This window comes from Anser anser (genome assembly GCF_964211835.1).
Source record: "Anser anser genome assembly, chromosome: 6".
In the NCBI taxonomy this organism is placed as follows: Eukaryota; Metazoa; Chordata; class Aves; order Anseriformes; family Anatidae; genus Anser; species Anser anser.
Window position 1 is genome coordinate 9,302,676 of NC_139726.1, and position 18,145 is coordinate 9,320,820.

The 18,145-nt window shown below is 38.0% G+C and overlaps 1 protein-coding gene across 1 annotated transcript; it reads left to right on the forward strand.

The window, feature by feature from the left end:
* Positions 1 to 6,968: 6,968 nt before the first annotated feature.
* On the forward strand, positions 6,969 to 17,853 carry DDX18 (DEAD-box helicase 18). Its single transcript, XM_083840608.1, has 14 exons — positions 6,969 to 7,423; positions 7,521 to 7,697; positions 9,338 to 9,478; positions 9,983 to 10,118; positions 10,580 to 10,680; positions 10,788 to 10,987; positions 11,073 to 11,187; positions 12,070 to 12,209; positions 12,713 to 12,874; positions 13,858 to 14,010; positions 14,720 to 14,833; positions 15,666 to 15,722; positions 16,781 to 16,958; positions 17,532 to 17,853. The coding sequence occupies exons 1-14, from the start codon at positions 7,306 to 7,308 to the stop codon at positions 17,672 to 17,674; spliced, it is 1,935 nt and encodes a 644-aa protein (XP_083696734.1). The 5' UTR covers positions 6,969 to 7,305; the 3' UTR covers positions 17,675 to 17,853.
* Positions 17,854 to 18,145: the final 292 nt, after the last annotated feature.

Genomic DNA, 18,145 nt, shown 5'->3' on the forward strand with positions numbered 1-18,145 from the left:
AGAGCAGCCTTCCAGTATTTAAAGGGGGCTTTAAATGGGACTTAAAGGGGTCCATGGCAGGGGTGTGGAACTGGATGAGCTTTAAGGTCCCTTCCAACCCAAACTATTCTATGATTCTATTATGATTATTTCATCCGTTAAAAAAAAAAAAAAAAAAAAAAGCAGGTATGTTCTGAGTACCCCAAATACACTGCGTAATTTTGAATTATAAATGTCAGAAACACCTTGTTGTACATTGACAGAATAAAATAGAATCTAAAACTATTCACCTGCACACCACACATGCTTTTACACTGCAGTTATCTTCATGGTATCCTCCTGGCTGCCATTAACATAGAACAAATTGTGCACTGCACTTGCATTATTATGTACTATTTGCTCTCTCCTTGCGTCTGTGAGAGTAAAAATGTGTACATCACCTTGTTTTCTGAGAGTATTGTGTTTTGGTTTGGGTTTTTGGTTCACAGTGTGTAGGTGTTAAATATAAAATTACTATATATTCATCTTGGAAATGGCAAAGTTTTCTCAGCAAAAAAGTGAATTATACAGTTATAACAGAAAGTCCCACTGTGACAACAAAAAGGCAGGTGATCTTTCCCTCTACTCAGCACTGGTGAGTCACATATGAAGCATGTATAGATCAGGGCTTCCCGGTACAAGAAGGACGTGGACATGGCAGAGCGAGTTCAACAAACAGCCACAAAGAGGATTAAGCGATTTGGGCATCTGGCATACAAGGAGAATCTGAGAAAGTGAGAAAGCTGGGGCTGTTCCGGCTGGAAAATAAAAGATTCAGAGTGTGTAAATTCCTGATGGGAGGGAGTAAAGATGATGAAGTCAGATTCTTCTCAGTGGTACCCAGTGACAGAACAAGAGGCAGAGGGCACAAATCAAAAAACAGCAAGTTCCATGTAAACAAAGAAGAAAAGCTTCTTCACTGAGAGAGTGGTCAAGCTCTAGTACAGGTTGTCCAGACAGGTTGTGGAGTCTCCGTCTTTGAAGATACTAGAAACCTGACTGGAGGTACTAGAAACCTGACTTGATGGAGTCCAAAGCAATCTGCTCTAGCTGACCCTGCTTGATCAGGTGAGTTGGAAAAGGCGATTGCCAGAGGTGCCTTCCAATATTGGCCATTCTGGAATTCTATGATTCCAACTGTTTTCTTCATTTCAGAGAGAGGTAAGCAATATTTTAGAGAATTTGGGCCCTAGTGATGATGTATTTCAGAGATGAGGTCCAAAATACTGACATTAGCTTAAATTTCTGAGAAGCCAATGTATAATCCCTGTTAGCGCAAGGAAGAATTACAACATTTAATGCATAGTAGCATTTGCTAAACACTGAAAAATTTTTACCCAGAAACATCACATAGTCTAGCTCACTTCAGTTTAATTAAGGTGATCTCACACAATTAGCTGATCACCTGGACAGCAGCAGAGTCAACGATGTAGTTGTAGATAGGAACAAATACACACAGCTGGGCACTATCTGTAAATAAAAAGCACCTGAGACCAGCTGACAATGTGGTTGCAAGAACAGGGAATTGATTTTGAGACAGATCTGGGACAGACCTGGACTGTCCACTGGAAGTTGGAGCAGCAAGTTTCTCAGAGAACCCCTTTTTCCTAATAGTTTTTCCTTGCAACTCACGTACCCGTGCCTCTAGTGTCGAGGTTGATTTTCCATCCCATGTTCCCATGTCCTCTCCATGGTCATGTAGGTAAAACCACAGGGTGGCACGGGGTGTGTACCCACTACATCATCTTCCTGACACAGAAGGACGCTTACCCCTGATAGCTGAGACACTGGTTTGTGCAGGTGGGGAGGAAGATAAATTCTCTTTAAGTTGGTGGACCTCTGTTGAATCGTCTTCTAGGCAGAAAAACTCATGCTCCTGTTAACATAAAGAGCTTAATGTCTTGCTTCTGTCCTAAAGATGAGTTTTGGATTCAAACGTATCCCCTCCAAGATGAACAACTACCTTTACTTTGTGGGGCTCATATTCTGCAGAAGAGATTTGTAACTTCAAACTTCATAATGTCTCCTCTCGATGAAGGGAGGAGGTTGCAGATGTATAAAAGTGCAAGACAACTTCCAAAAATACATTGCCTTGCCACAAAGCCACTTTAACATATTCCTGCCAGCACAAAAACTCCTTTGTAAACCACCACAGATTAGACATTAGGGCTAAAAAGTGTGGAACGCATTGTTTAACATTTTTCTGCATACTTCCAACTTGATGAGCCAGTCAAGCTGAGATGACAGCTTGAGATCCCAACTGTGGCTTAGGATATGTTGTGCACCATAGAACTTCCTCCCCAGAAGACGCCTTATTTAGGAATTACGCATTCTGTGGCGACCTGACGTTTGAAGTTCCTTCAAAATATTCCTAGTGTTATGTGTCTTGTCACAGTGCCTTAATCCTGAACTTTTTCAGCCACTGTTATTGACTAGAAATTCTTTTTAACCATAAATAGTCAAACCAAAGATCTGGGATAGATCTGGGACAGAGGACTGCCCACTTGAAGGTGGAGCAGCAAGTTTCTCAGAGAACCCCTTTTTTCCTTGCAACTCACAATTGATTTTGTGGGTTTCCAGCACTGAATGGTCAAGTGGGTGGATGTGAAGATGGTCATTGTTATCTGTTGGGTGTATTGCTTCAGGAAGAGCCCAGACTAGTGCAGTAACCTGGACTCCTGCTATTCAGATCATGTGAGACAGCAGGATTTCATAGCCAGCCATGCTGAAGCCTGCAAGGGTGAGATTACACATTGTTCCTCTATGTGAATAAAAGAAGGGGTTATTCATTAGAACAATTAAAATTATTTCAGTTCCTTATCCTTGCATGATCCATGTTACTCCAACTCTATAATATTGTCTTCCTTTTAATGAACTAATAACAGCAATCGTGATGGTCTAACACTTTGAAATATTAAACTGCTTCTCAGAAACACTTGAGCAGTTTTACGTTCCAGAAAATCCACAAGAACTATGTAAAATGTACAAGGCGTTCTATAAAATACAGTTCAACCCCTCTCCATTTTTCATTCCGGCTGCAGGTCTGCACTGGTTTTGATTTGAAATGCATTCAGAGACGTGTCAGTCTGCATTACAATTGGTACACAGAATAGCTCAAGTTGTAAAATATGGGGAAAATGAGAAATTTTCTGAAAAAATCACAGATTTGGTTTGAATCTAGTTGTTTTCCATATGCTGGACAAAGTGTGGTGATGATAGTTAAAACTGAGACAATAACTCCATATGACCCATGAGGGAGACATTATTTGGAAGCAGTATTAAACTAAAAACCTTCGAGAAAAAGATGGTGATTATGATAGCCCAGTCTGCATTTTACAAACACAGATACTCTAATTTTCTATCTTAAACTCAAAGGCGTACTTTAAATTCCCTCACAGATTCAATGCTACTCAACGATACCATATGGAAATACGGTGTGCACCAGAAATTTCTAACCAGCAATTGTCAAGTTGACATCAATGTTCTGTAAATGAAGCCATCTATTCTCAATGCAATATGTCTTTATATATCTATGTCCTTATATATCTATATCTACACCACTTACATCAGTTCAGGTAGGTAATCTTTCTCTTCCAAAGTCCAGGTATTAGAATTGTCTCTCTCAAGTAAGTGGGAAATTTGATTATTTCTGCAAACACACTTGCATACATGTACAGATCTTTTTTGCATAACTTAGACACACTTGCTAAAAAAATAAAAAGAGGTACCTGTCTATATGATACTTGATTTTAAACCCAATGCCTGTCCAGAATGTATTAGACTGACAAATAAATTTAATCAAACGGGGAACACTATAATCTGTAAAAATGAAAATATGGTTCTGAAAGGTCTTCTAGTTTGTGGCTACAAGCAATAAAAGTATTATTTTTTTAGTTCAACATTTATAACTCAACGGTGCAGACATTCACCAATGACATTGTTGATGGTTTGTTGTTTTTTTTTCCATACCCAACCTAAGACACACAAAAAAAAAATTTTTTTCAGCAATTCTACATTTTGAAAATCAAGCCTGTCAGCCTTAACTCAGCAATGTAACACAACTTGAAGTATCCAAAAATGACTATGCATTTTTGTTTCATTATCTTTTCTGTATGAGATTTTGATAAATTATCACTATGTATCTGAACTTATGCAACTGAAATCAATGATCACTTTCATGCTGCATTGCTAATCAACATAAATAAATTAATGGTAAGTGGGAGAAAAGATTTCGATTTTGGCTTTCATGATGAATTTATTCTGGGGGATAAAATAGTGCCATCGGCAGCACATTAGGGTATTAAAGACATTTATCTTCAGAGAAAAATCTAGAGTTTCTAATATGGACTTCTTCAGCTCCATAAAGCTTAGCTAACCCAAACATGATTCCCTACAAATCTGCCTGCAACATCACGTGTAGAAAATTTGAGATATTTTGACAGCAACTCAATAATGACTTGAGAAAATCCTATTGTTAGTAACGATTGCCCAACAAGTCAAGCAACTACAAATGAACCTATTGGACAGAAATGAGACTTATGTGCCACAGGAAATTCATATAAAATCTAAGAAATGCCAAACTTCAGAGAAAAAATATTGAGATGAGTTAGTGGTTTAAAATATTGTCTGGACCTGCCATGAATAAATTATCATTATTGCTTTCTGACGCTCTTTTTTGTGACTTTCTGCAGTTCCTGCTTGAAGAAAAAGAACAAAAACAAAAAGGAGCTCATAAAACGTGTTTTGAAATCTCCAGCTAAGTACACTTTGCAAACTCTAAGCAACATCTTTTACAAGATGCTGAGACAAAGCTATGTTGGAGCACATGATACTTAGCAACCTAATGGGTCCTAATTTCCAAATTTCCATACGTAATGCACTGACATCTGTTTACACAGATGAAAGATCATCGTTTCTCTGCAAATGCATCGAAGTTATCCTTGTGCTCCATGCTTTTATTGAAAAGCAGTAAAATCGTGTTGTCACATGACTGGTGCAAAGTCAATAGCTCGGCGGGATCTAACATACCTTGGGCCTCGTGCCACACTAAGTCACAAAGACTTGCCAAGCCAGCTGGGACCCAACGTGGACACTCACTGAGGTGAGTTCTTTATGCAGGGTTTTACCATACCAGGGTTTTCAGGTCCCAATTCTTGGCAGATCTGGAGGTGCAATGGTGCAGGTGGAAGCTAAATGGTGATGATCCTGGCAGTACTGGTTGAGATATGAACATGTGGACCATGCAATGCCTGAAGGACATCATGTTCTCTGCCCTCAGTGTAAGTATTAGTGTCAGCTCTCTCCTGCCCAGGTTTTTAATTCACTCTATCTGCACAACAAGCATATTCCAGCAATGAACACTGCCTGGGTTAAAAGTGCATCCCAATAGTAAATCTAACCACAAAACTATAAATCAGTACAGACTAGGAAGAACAAGCCTGTAGGTAATTAACAGTATATTTTGTAGATAAAATATTATGTAGACAGGGAGAAAAGATGGAAATATATATCCAGAACTTAAATTACATGACTTTCAGCAAGAAATTTTTACCTGCTTAAAACTCAACCTTGAACTGACTTCCCCTGGAGTTTTGAATCAAAAGCCTTTCTTGCTGAGGATGGTTCCATTATTTTCAAAACACAACTGAGGGAGATGAGTTATTCTGTCAGTCGAATAAGCCAGCAGCCAGACCCGTTATCCAGTCCGTTAAAGTATGGACATGGTCACCTTTCCTGCTTCAGAGTTTCAGTGCCACAACTTTAAGTACAACATCTCAAAAACCAAGCTACAGAGCATACTTTTCAAACTGTCCAGAATGTCCCAACAGTGAACACCTGTGAAATTTGCTGCAAGCGAGGTGCGATGCATCCTGCCCTATAACTATGGCAACTACTTGCAGGTATGAAATACCAAGAGTTCAGAAGGAAATTAAATGAGATATGGATTAAAACAGTAAAAATATTTTAATATGGGGTATACTGAAGTCCAGTTTACTCTTCAGTTCCTCTTGTTGAAGCTGTTCATCTTTGTACCTGGGAAGAAAAGTGACCTAGTGAAAGAATTAGCCAAGCGGACATATTGTTTTCAGCTTCTGCTTAATAAATAAATAAATAAATAAATAAATAAATCATGGTTTTGTTATTCGGTTTTTATTCACCTGCAAGGTTCCAGTTTCAAGTATAAAATGTAAAAGTGTTACAATTTCATTTTGGCTTGGTCTTCATTCAGTGTTGCTAGACATCACATAGAATCAGGGACATCTTTTCTTGCTCCAGCAATGCCTGCTTAGATTAATTTTTCTTCCCTGGTCACACTTCCTCCTCCTTTCACAAGCTTTTCATAAACAATATTTTTTTGAATTGCAAATGCCTTATAATTTCTCTAAGTCTGTGTCTTCCTCATGCCTTTATAACACCTTCCTTTCTAAAATTTCTCAGATAATGGCTCATATTTCTGGAGCAAGGCGTTCACACTGAAGAAAAGTGGCCATCTGTCATGTTTCTCTTGTGAACATCTAGTGACTATTAGTAATTTGAATGCAGGTACATTGTTAATAAATAAAATAATTTTTAAAATGCTATGTATCAACTGGTGAAGTTCTGGCACAATAATGATAATAGTAATAGTCATCCTGGTCATCCATATGAAGACATCAAGATAACAATTACAGATGATGAAGAGTGAGTTTTGTTTCATCTCTAACAGCAGTAACTTTAAAAGAAGACGTTATATGCAATAAACACTTCGAAATTAGTAGAGTAATAATTCTGCAGCTTAATCTGCTTTACAGCAAGTTATTGCAGGCTGAGCATTACACAGCTTGCAGCCGTTCAGATTTCTAAGACCGTAGCCGTCACTGGCTTGAGAAACCAAAGCAATCCGCTGTAAATTCCTGTGCTATTTGTGCCATCTGCTGGTCACGAAAGATGCGAAGGGTGTTGTCAACAGCACAGATGTCAGGGGCTCACCCCGCTTTGGGAGAGGATGGGGAGGCAGAAGGAGGGGGACGCTACAAGGGATGAAGGCCGAATTGCCCAGCACTAGAACTTGAGGGGCTGGTAGGGAGGTGTGGAACCTCTCAGGGGTAACGGCCGGCGAGGAAAAGGAGGAGGAAGAGGAGGAGGAAGAGGAGGAGGAAGAGGAGGAGGAGGCGGGCCCAGGGAGCGCGGCGCTGCCTCCGCCGAGGCGCTGGGTGCCGCTGCGGGCCGCCCGTCAGGCAGCGCGGGGCCGGGCCGGGCGAGGCGAGGCCGGGCCGTGCCGGGCCGACGTCCCCACGTGTGGCCGCCATGTCGGTGTCGGTGGCCGCGGGCAACCTGCCCATGCGGCTGCTCCGCAAGAAGATCCACAAGCGCAACCTCAAGCTGCGGCAGCGCAACCTCAAGCTACGGGCGGCCGAGCGGGCAGGTACGGCGGGGACCGGGACCGGGACGGGACCGTGGAGCATCTCTCCGGCCGCCGGCCTTGCTCCGCCGCTCACAGCTTGTTTCCTTTGTCCTCTCAGAGCCTCCGGCGGCTTCGCTGAGCCCCCCGGAGGAGGAAGAGGAGGCGGCGGAGGAAGCTCCCGAGGCGGCGACCCCCGAGGCAGAAGCCCCCGAGGCGGCGGCGCCGTGCCCGGAGGGTGCCGGGGCGAAGAGGAAGAAAAAGAAGAAGAGGAAGGCGGCGGCTGCTCCCGAGAACGGTACGTTGTCTTCCCCGGTACGCTGGGATGCATTTGCCCGGCCGAAGCACTGAGACATTCCCCAACAACAAAAAAAAAGCCGCCTTTCGGTTTTGTGCCCCTTCAGAGAGGGTATGTTGGCTGTGAGAAGTGCCCTGGTTTGGACTGGTGCACGTTTTAGAGCCCTGGAGGTCTTCCGTGGTGTATTTGTTCAAGTAGAAGAAAGTAGCTGAAGATCTGGGGGGTCTCTGCATATACTTGGGAGCTGTTACTGTCTGTGCCCAGCTGCTGCAGCTCTGGGCCCTGCCCTGGTCGCTGCCAGCACAGAAGAGCACATGCTGCTGGGTCGTGTGTTTCTGGTGGCGATTTCCCCTACGCACAGACCTAACAGCCCTACCAGTATTTGTGTTTCTCGAGATCATGCTGGTGAAAGAGGTGGTTATCACTCAGTGTTTCTAGTGATTTCTGGAAAACGTATTCGCATTATAATGATATTTTAGGGATACAAGTACACTAATGAGTAGAAGGACTACTCTTTATACGCTTTTCAAGAAATGATCCTAAAGCAATTGGATAACTGGGAAAAGGATCTTAGGGTTTTAACAACCTAATCTGAAATTAATATCTTCCTTCCAAATTTTTACTCTGTAAACATCAAGCAAAAGAGTGCAATAGCTGATACCCTGTGATTTTTCTTTTTGCAAAGACAGAATTCTGTATGTGCATCAAAATACTTTTAATGGGAAGCTAGCTGTTACACAGTGAATAAGAGTAGAGAACAGGTCCGTATTACATTTTGTTTATGTACTGCATTGATATCTAAATACTCTTTTGAGGCTTACATTCTCTAAGTGATTTAATTATTTATTCTAACTATAATATCTGAACTCTAATATATACTAAACCGGTAGCAACCAACTTAATTGTTCCATAGGATTATGCTTTGTAATGTTAAGTTTTGATATTTTACTGGTTAGGCTCTCAAAGTAGAGCTTTGACGTATGGACGATTTCTGTGCTTGAACGTGCAGCCAGTACATCCTTTTTATCATTCTGTCCGGCATTTGGCAACATCTGTGTATTATGAATGAAACTAAAATATACTGAATAACTACCTCCAAAAATTGCATCCTGTAAGTATTGCTAGAATATATATATATGTATATATACACTTATATTTGAAACTTCATCCCTTATCTGTTAGATCGTTGTGACGCTTGTCATGGTTGTACAAATAACGTGCTGTATTCATGCAGTTCTCTGAGAATTCAAGTACCTAAAATGGAACAGAGATGTTAAGTTTCACATGACCTGAGCACAAATGACGTTGGAAACTTGGTGTCTAAGTTAAAAATAGAAAATAATTTTGTAACTTGTTCAAGGTATGTCATTTCCCCAGAAAAAAATCATATGGTATACTCTAAGCTGCTTTGTTTTACAATGCAAAGTGGATTGTGTGCAAGGAACTTGAATGAAATGTGTTGCTATCTGCATCAGAAAGCTTCATAGAAACTTTGCCACCCCTTCTCATGACCCCTCATGACATTCATAGCAGTGATTTACAGGCTAAAGGAAGTAAGTCTGTGGCTCAGCTTTTAATGGTGAATGTTTTTCATATTCCTAACAGCAATTAAAGAGTTTTCTGTAAAAATAACACCCTAGGTACAGAAACTAAAAAAGCAAAAACTGAGGAAGACAAGTCTGTGGAGGCAGAAGATGAAGACGGGAAGGATTCTGGAGAGAGAAAAGTGGAAGAGGAGGAGGAAGAGGATGAAGTACCTAGTCTACCACTAGGTTTAACAGGTATCTTGTGTCCTTATTTTTCATAGATGTACAAAAATCCCAAGTTCTTAAGCTTTCTTCTAGAGCAAGTTGCAGTTTTCAGATTTGCAATAAAAGTTATATGTTTGAATACAGGTAGCGTGATATTAAACACTGTAGAGCTCTTTTTCAGTTACTGTTCTTTGAAATTTGCATTATATCTACACTTCTGTTGGTCTTAAAATTACTAGTGAAAATCAGTTTTATAACATACACGCACACATTTCATTATGGAAGAAAAAGTCAGTGAAATGGAGGTGTATGGCTAATAAATCAGAATGAGAGGAAGTGCACTCGTATATACTATTAACAGCTGTCTGCATTATTCCTAGGGACTTGTTAATACAGAGTATTTTGTCAACGTCTTAGGATTTTGTGGTAGGAAGGAATAAGAAATAATCCTTTTAACATCAATTCTAACTGGGTAGTCTTGGGATGGATAGAATTGAAGAAATAAGTTTGAAATTTGTTTTCCCTTCTATTCAGGTGGCTTTGAAGACAATTCTTTTACTTCCCTTGATGGTCTTGTCAGTGAGAATACATTGAAGGGCATAAATGACATGGGCTTTACTCACATGACAGAAATTCAGCATAAAAGTATTAAACCTCTTCTGGAAGGCAGGTAAGAAATGTATTTTTAATAACTCTGTTGACAACAAATGTGGAAATTTTGCTAGCAAGATAAGTACCTGAGATGTGACTTCTTACAGCTAAATTTTTTTATAAATATATTCTCATATTTTTTTTAATATTTTCTTTGTAAATGTTAATACAAGTTAACAAAGTGTATCTGTTATCTGTGAACAGATACTGAGGTAAGTTCATGGAACTTGCTTTGCGTTTGGCTTTGGAAGCAGGGAAGTCTGTTTTCATTGGCCTCTTGGTACAGTGTGTCACACAGTCTCTGGAGGCAGAGACCAATTGCTGTGGACCAGATCTGCCACAGACTTCTTAGTATGAACTATACTGGCTTCCTTTAAGCTCTGTTACGTTTTTACATTGTCAACATCATCCAGAATTGGATTGCTGTTTTCTCTGTAGGTTTAACTAAACGCTTCTTTTTGTGATTTTTGTTTTATGCAGGGATATTTTAGCAGCAGCAAAAACAGGCAGCGGCAAAACACTTGCATTTCTCATTCCTGCAGTAGAGCTCATCTACAAGTTAAAATTCATGCCCAGAAATGGTAAGCTTTTTCTTCGTTTCATGGTTGAATCCCACTTGTTGATTTGACTGCAAGGGGGATTGGGCGAGTTTCCTAACTTATTCTTGTTTGGTTGATGTCTGTTTTAGGAACAGGTGTTATTATTCTTTCACCTACTCGAGAGCTTGCGATGCAAACCTATGGAGTTCTTAAAGAACTTATGAATCATCACGTTCACACCTATGGTCTGATAATGGGGGGCAGTAACAGATCAGCAGAAGCACAGAAACTTGGGAATGGAATCAACATCATTGTAGCAACGCCAGGAAGACTTCTGGATCATATGCAGGTAGGTAAAATACCGATGCCTAATACTTAATAAAACATAATAAAATACTTCTCCCTGTCTGACTCTCAATTTGTTAATCTTCTAGAACACTCCAGGTTTCATGTACAAGAACTTACAGTGTTTGGTAATTGATGAGGCGGATCGTATCTTAGAGGTTGGATTTGAAGAAGAAATGAAACAGATCATAAAACTTCTACCAAGTAAGAAAAAAAGTCTTTCTTGGAAATTACTTGGCTAACATTTTGTCGTCTTTATGACTCAATTATTGTAAAAGAAGTCATTAATTTTTATAGTTCTGTGGATGTACCTCAGAGTGATTGTCTTACTCTGTCTTTTTTCTTGATAGCTAGTACGTGTTATTTTATTTAGCATCATTTATCTAAAGGACAGAGTTTTCTTATGCACTTCAGGAATATAATTCTGTTCGTATAAGATCCTTTTAGTTCAACACCTACAGGATCTCATTCATCTTTCTTCGCCTGTTTTATTACCTACAATTTATTATTTCCTTATAAAACTTAAATATAAGGAAAAAGGTCTTCCGGCTTGCAGTTGGATCTTTTATTCATATTTCCAAGAACAGTAGAAGTTTATTTCAGTATTTACCTTAAAATTTGCTTTATTTTACTTTGATTTAGTTATTCCTTGCAATTGATACATAAAACACAATCTCAGAGTCACCAAGGTTCTCCCTTTAATTATCAAAATTCAGTAAAAAGCATGGAAGTAGTAAATAAAGAGTATGCAGCATGTTTTGGAAAACAAAAATATTTTAATACCCATAAAAATGAAATCAATCTATAGTTAGAATTACAAGGTAAGTGTCTATCTGAATTGTTGTTTTGTCTCTAAATTCAAGTGCAATTGCTAATTAACATTGCTCCCAGAGAAAGAATATTTCGTTTTGCAGATGGTAACAGACTAAGTAAATAAAATATACAATGCATAATGCAACAAAACCTGCTTTAGAAGTTAAGCAAAAAAAGAAGACTTGCTCAGGGAAGTTTGTAGCTAAAGACTTTAAGGCCTTGCTATTTGCGTTCTCCTTTTAAAAATTAGGCTTTCTTTTAAAATACTTTCAGAGCGCAGACAGACAATGCTTTTTTCCGCTACACAAACCAGAAAGGTTGAAGATTTGGCAAAGATCTCTCTGAAGAAAGAGCCACTGTATGTTGGGGTTGATGATAACAAGGAGACAGCAACAGTTGATGGTCTTGAACAGGTAAAACACACCTTACTAAAAGGGGTATCACCCATCTGTGAACGTACACCGCCCTATATGTTTTTAAGTGGATTGTATAAATACTGTCTTAGAGAGTGTTTAACATCTTACTGGGCAAAAGCTATCAGTTGCGTAAAGGGCTTTATTCACTCTGCTAGCTGTAAGTTTTGTGTGTCTAGTCAATGTTTGCAGGAAAGATGATTAAAAAAAGTTCATTGAATAATAATACAGTTAGTTACACTTTAGAACTAGTTAAAAAATACTTCTCCATTAGAGAATTATTTCAAATCAGCAGAGTAAGTTTCTTGCAATCAACTCTACTTTAGGAGTTTCATATAACACGGTGAGGGACAGGAAATAAATCAAGTGGTTTCTAACTGTATAGCTGGAAAATTAACTATTTGGTACATGTGTTTTGCAAGATAACAGTCCCCTGATTTAATTCTATTAGTAAAGATAAAATGTGTTCCATACAACTTTGACAATATTTAAATAATTTCCAGGGATATGTGGTATGTCCGTCTGAAAAAAGATTCCTTTTGCTCTTCACATTCCTTAAGAAGAACCGGAAGAAGAAACTAATGGTATTTTTTTCTTCATGTATGTCAGTGAAGTACCACTATGAATTACTCAACTACATTGATCTGCCTGTTATGGCCATTCATGTAAGTATTTTATACATAGATTTCATTTTTAATTAATCTGATAACACCTGTAAGTTGTTACGGATCTTTCATTTACCTTATTTATTTCATTTCAGTTTATAATAAACATACTCTGCTAACAAACTGTGCTGATCTCGATTAGTTTGCAGAGGAATGAGATAAAGTAAAAACAGTGTAGTAAGAGCACTGCAATCTTACTGTTTTCTAAATGAGGTTTGAATACTGATACTAATTTATCCTCTGTATGTAGACTGCTTTTCTGTTTCTCTCCGAGACGCTGCCTTTCACAAGAACCAAAACTCAATTTTTAGAGCAAAGCTATTATCAGAGGAATCCAAATACTCAGATCTTTGGAATGTCTGTTTTTATTTTTTTTCCCATAAGGCCAGGGTGATATTTGGCTTTAACATACCAATTCTAGCACTTTAAATGAGTATCTTCAGTTTTTATCTAAAAAACAAAATTGTGAGAGTATTGAGTGAAAGTTTATGAAATAATTGTAACTGACTGCAACTATGCTGCTTGTTTTGTTTTTTTTCGGCGGGGGGGGGGGGGGGGGGAGGATTTTTTTTTCCTGTACTTCAATAGAGCTATTACAAGTATGGGTTTGGTTTTGTTTTAACTTGTAATCTAATATACTCCTAGGTTTGCAAATACCCTTTTTCTGAACATTTTCAGGCATTTATGCAGTGCTTGTGAAAGTAATGTTTATGCGAGTGGGTTTTTAATGCCTTAGAAACATTAGCTCTGAGAGAATCTATTTCATGCAGACCTCTGCTATTTGCTGTGGTAGCATTGCTTTTTAACCTGCCTGGTCTGTGTAAGTCCGTAAGATAGAAAGATGCCATTTTTGGTTGGGTTTTTTTTGGTGATACAATATGGGAAATGACATTTAAGCTTTCAAGCTGGTAAACTTTTTATAGTTGACATTTCATCCCTAATGTGTGTGGGTTTATTATGATATTTTGGTTGTTGTTGTTTAGGGCAAGCAGAAACAGACAAAACGTACTACGACATTTTTCCAGTTCTGTAATGCAGAATCTGGAATTCTGTTGTGCACTGACGTAGCTGCCAGAGGACTGGATATTCCTGAAGTGGACTGGATTGTCCAGTATGACCCTCCAGATGATCCAAAAGTAAGTTAAGGAAATAAAAAAAAAAACTTTCAATTCCTAGCTACATATGTAGCAGAGAAACCTGAATCTTCTGCTCAACAGAGGTCAGGATTCAGCCATGTTAGCATCTAGAAGCTGATTTCTTCCACTTACTCTAGCAGATCGTAGGAGATGATGCTGCACCTAGCTGAGACCTTTGTTACCTTTTTAAGAGCAGTTTTGTAAAACATTACTCTTTATTCTACTAATGTAATTTAAAATCTAATCAGCTAAAAAGCAAAACATCTGTTAGGAGTATGAGGTATATATATGCGTCCTTGAGTCTCCCGACAGCTTTTTCAATGGAAAATTGATTTTTATTTAAAAATTAGAATTCTCATTAGAATAAATGTCCAGTGCAAACAAGAACAACTCAGATCTAGAAAGTCTTGACAAATATATAGAGCAAATATATCAAAAGCAAAGTAAAATTTTCAGTTACAGGACACTACAGTTCTTTTTCCCTCAATAAAAGGTAAGATACCTCTAGTCAGGGGTTTCTGTCTCAACCTAATTGTGCTTTGCATCATCAACGCTTAGCTTGCCTTATCCATGTGTCAGTGTATGTTCTTAAAACATAATTGATGATGCGCTACAGTATATTAATGTTAAGTGTTTTTCTGTGAAACTGTGTTATTAAATGCTTGAAAGACTGATTGGACTTACTGTTTCCTTATTCTCTGCAAAAAAGGAGTATATTCATCGCGTTGGTAGAACGGCCAGAGGTATAAATGGTAGAGGACATGCTCTGCTCATTTTACGACCGGAAGAGCTGGGCTTTCTTCGTTACCTGAAACAAGCCAGGGTAAATTTCTGTAGAGTTTTTTTTTTTTTTATGATTTCATAGTGCAACCGAGATTTCAAAGGCAAAAACTGTAATGATTAATGAAACATTTTAACTTTTAAACAAGAACTGTTCTGTTGCTTAGAAAATATTTAACTGAACATCTGACTTTGTGCTGCTGACCTTAGACTCGAAGGTAACTACTGAGTATATTTATAGTTGCTTTGCAACTGGGTAGCTTGTGTTATTTAATAAACTTCTTATGACCCATCATGGAAAGATACTGGGAGCTTGGCCAGTGCAGTTTTTATTTTTCTTTTGAAAGAATCAATTTTTCAATTTCAAAATAAAGATAGCCGGCTTTCAAGTGTAACCCTTTTAATATGGTAGAACTGCTCCTAGTTTCTTAGTCCCTTTCTATGGGGGGTTGTGTACAGTCCAGAATTTTGCCACTTGTAATTAAAGTGATGTAGCTTCTAAAGCAAAAGCTAAAGTGGTAAAAGTGTCATGATGAGGGTCTTTATGTTAGTTGAAAGGATGTGATAATACTGATACATTGGTGCAAAGGCACTTTATGAATGTATCTATGATAAGGGGTAGTAATAGTGTGATTATTGCTTTGAAAAAAAATGTCAAAAACCTAAAATATGTGCAGGTAATCTTTTCACTCACAAAGATGTCCTTGAACTTCACAGTTATTTTTTAATACTTTAGCTATATCTCTTAATAGATAATCATAAGTCTTCTGTTATCTGACAGGTCTTATCCTGTTTGTTTTAGGTCTTAAACACATTGATTGTTTGTACAGTAATACATACATAATGTAGATACTTTTCTTGTTTGTTTGTTAAAGGTACCACTCAGTGAATTCGAATTTTCTTGGTCAAAGATTTCAGATATCCAATCTCAGGTATGAAACGGCTTACTAAAGGTACTCTGAACATTAGTATAATAACAATTTATACAGATAATGATATAGTCTATCGTAACAAAAATTTAAAAATCTGTGTGCATGTTCAGAAGAGTTCCTGTAGGTGAGTATTCTGTAGTAAATCCTCCTGTCATATTGTCCCTGTATGATATTATAGATAGAAAATGTTGTGAAATCAAATATGGATTTTAATATCCAGTACTAAATTGTTATCATTACATCATGTGAATGTGCTTGTAAGGATTGTTTTTTCATGTTATATTGCAAAATCATAATGATTTAAATATGCTTTCAGCTCTTGAATAGAATGTTCTTGTCCAATGTACTAAACATGATGTTTCAGTGGCTTTCATTGAATGGTTGTGCATGTTCAGATTAATTCGGAATATCTTATGTCTTCTAAGATGATGTGCTCAGCCTTCAGCATGTAAGAAATCCAGTACCAACACCTAGAAATGCTAGTGTATATATTCCAAGTATATTTTTAACCTCCTTGATGGTAATAAAGCCTAGCGTCAGCCAAATCTGTTTTGTGCTGCAGTGCTACAAAAATAGCAATGGAGCACAAAGTTGAAGAGAATAGCATAGATAGTTCCGTAGATAAGAATTTTTATTATTGTTTAGTTCTGTGAGTCATTCTTTTCATAAGAGCTCTGTAAAGTTTCTTTGTAATAAATTAAACTTGAAATAGCAATACAAGAAGTATTGACGACAGGCCTTACAGAAAGAGGATTGTTGTTAGAATAATTAGGAAATAATGACACCTAATGTAACTTAATATTAGTATGCCAAATTAATGTATGCTAGAAGTCAAATGAGACAGGCTTCATAGTGTAATTCAACCTCAGACTTTTTTGTTGTTCTGTTTATAAAAGCAGTGTAACAGCAGAGTGCACGCACATATCACAGTGCAGTCTTACTGAAGTGAGTAGTGAATGTCACTGCAGCTTGCGCAGTAAATAATTTGCTTGCACATAATTTATACAGTTGTTACAGCCATAATTTCATGCCTTCTGTTTTTCTTTCCTCCTCACCAGCTGGAGAAACTGATTGAGAAGAACTACTTTCTTCACAAGTCAGCCCAGGAAGCATACAAAGCCTACATTAGAGCTTATGACTCCCATTCTCTGAAGCAGATATATAATGTCAATAACCTGGATCTTAACAAAGTCAGCCTTTCGTTTGGTTTTAAAGTCCCTCCATTCGTTGACCTCAGTATCCTTTTACTGCAGTGTTTCAAAGCTGAATTCCTGCTATGCTATAGTACCTATGCTACTTCAAATTCTGGTTTTTGTTTTGTTTTGGCTTTGCTGTTAATCACATGCATGTATCATGTTCAAAAATGGTTTATCAAAGAAAATCCTAAACGGCAATTTTTTCTGAGTGTTTACAAACATCTGTTTTAGTGCATGTATGTGCTTCAGTTGCTGCAGGTTAGCAGGTGCTGGACTGTTGCATACATCTTCCAGGGTGCTGTTGTCCTTCATGCACCCTCATTTTCATTGAAAGGTGTGTAGTTAAGTTTAATCATGTAATACTGAAATAGAGGGGCAAGGGCCCTCTTGTCAAAGCTGCCAGTGGGTGGAAGTTGAAGCAGTGGTACTCTGGTCAAATTAATTGTACAGCTGAAGGAATAAAAGCATTCATTAGAATGACAGGCACAAAGCTTCAGTTCCATCTGTAGTTCTGCAACTCAACTTTTTATATAATGCTGTTACTTTTTTCTCTCCTTAGTAAGTAACATTTCAAATTATTTTTTTTTAAATTCTTTAACCCACAAAATTCCAGATGTGAACAGCAACCAAGGCAGAAGGCTACAGAAAAGAGGCGGAGGTGGAGGATTTGGTTACCAGAAATCAAAGAACGTCCATAAAGCTAAAATCTTCAAGCATATTAACAAGAAATCAGACAAACGGCAGTTTTCTCGTTAATCCTGCATTCATTAAAATGGCTTGTTCCATTGGAATAGACTGCCTTCACCAAAACTGTCCGACAGTTACTTCAATTTTAAACTGCTCTGTTGGAGTTTTTAGGGAAATTTGTTTATAAAAACATCTTTCATTTCAGGAAGACTCTTTGGAAAGGAGAATAAAGACATGTAGCCTGCTAATTTTGCCATGCTTGTAATTATTTCAAGTTAATACTGCAGATTTATTTAAAAAATATATTTTCAGCTTTTTATAGAAAAATTTGCTTTATATTTACCCTTTTTACATGCACAGCTGGAAATTGTTGGAGTAGATAGAATGCGGGACAGATTGCAGCATGAGATGACTTGTGTTACAAGAGACTTCAGTATGCTCAGAAATGCAGAAGAGTTCATAGGTCTCTGGATAAAACTTTTACAGTATAAAAAAAAATTAAAGGATTTTCGTTCACAAGAATCACTGCAGTTTTAGTGG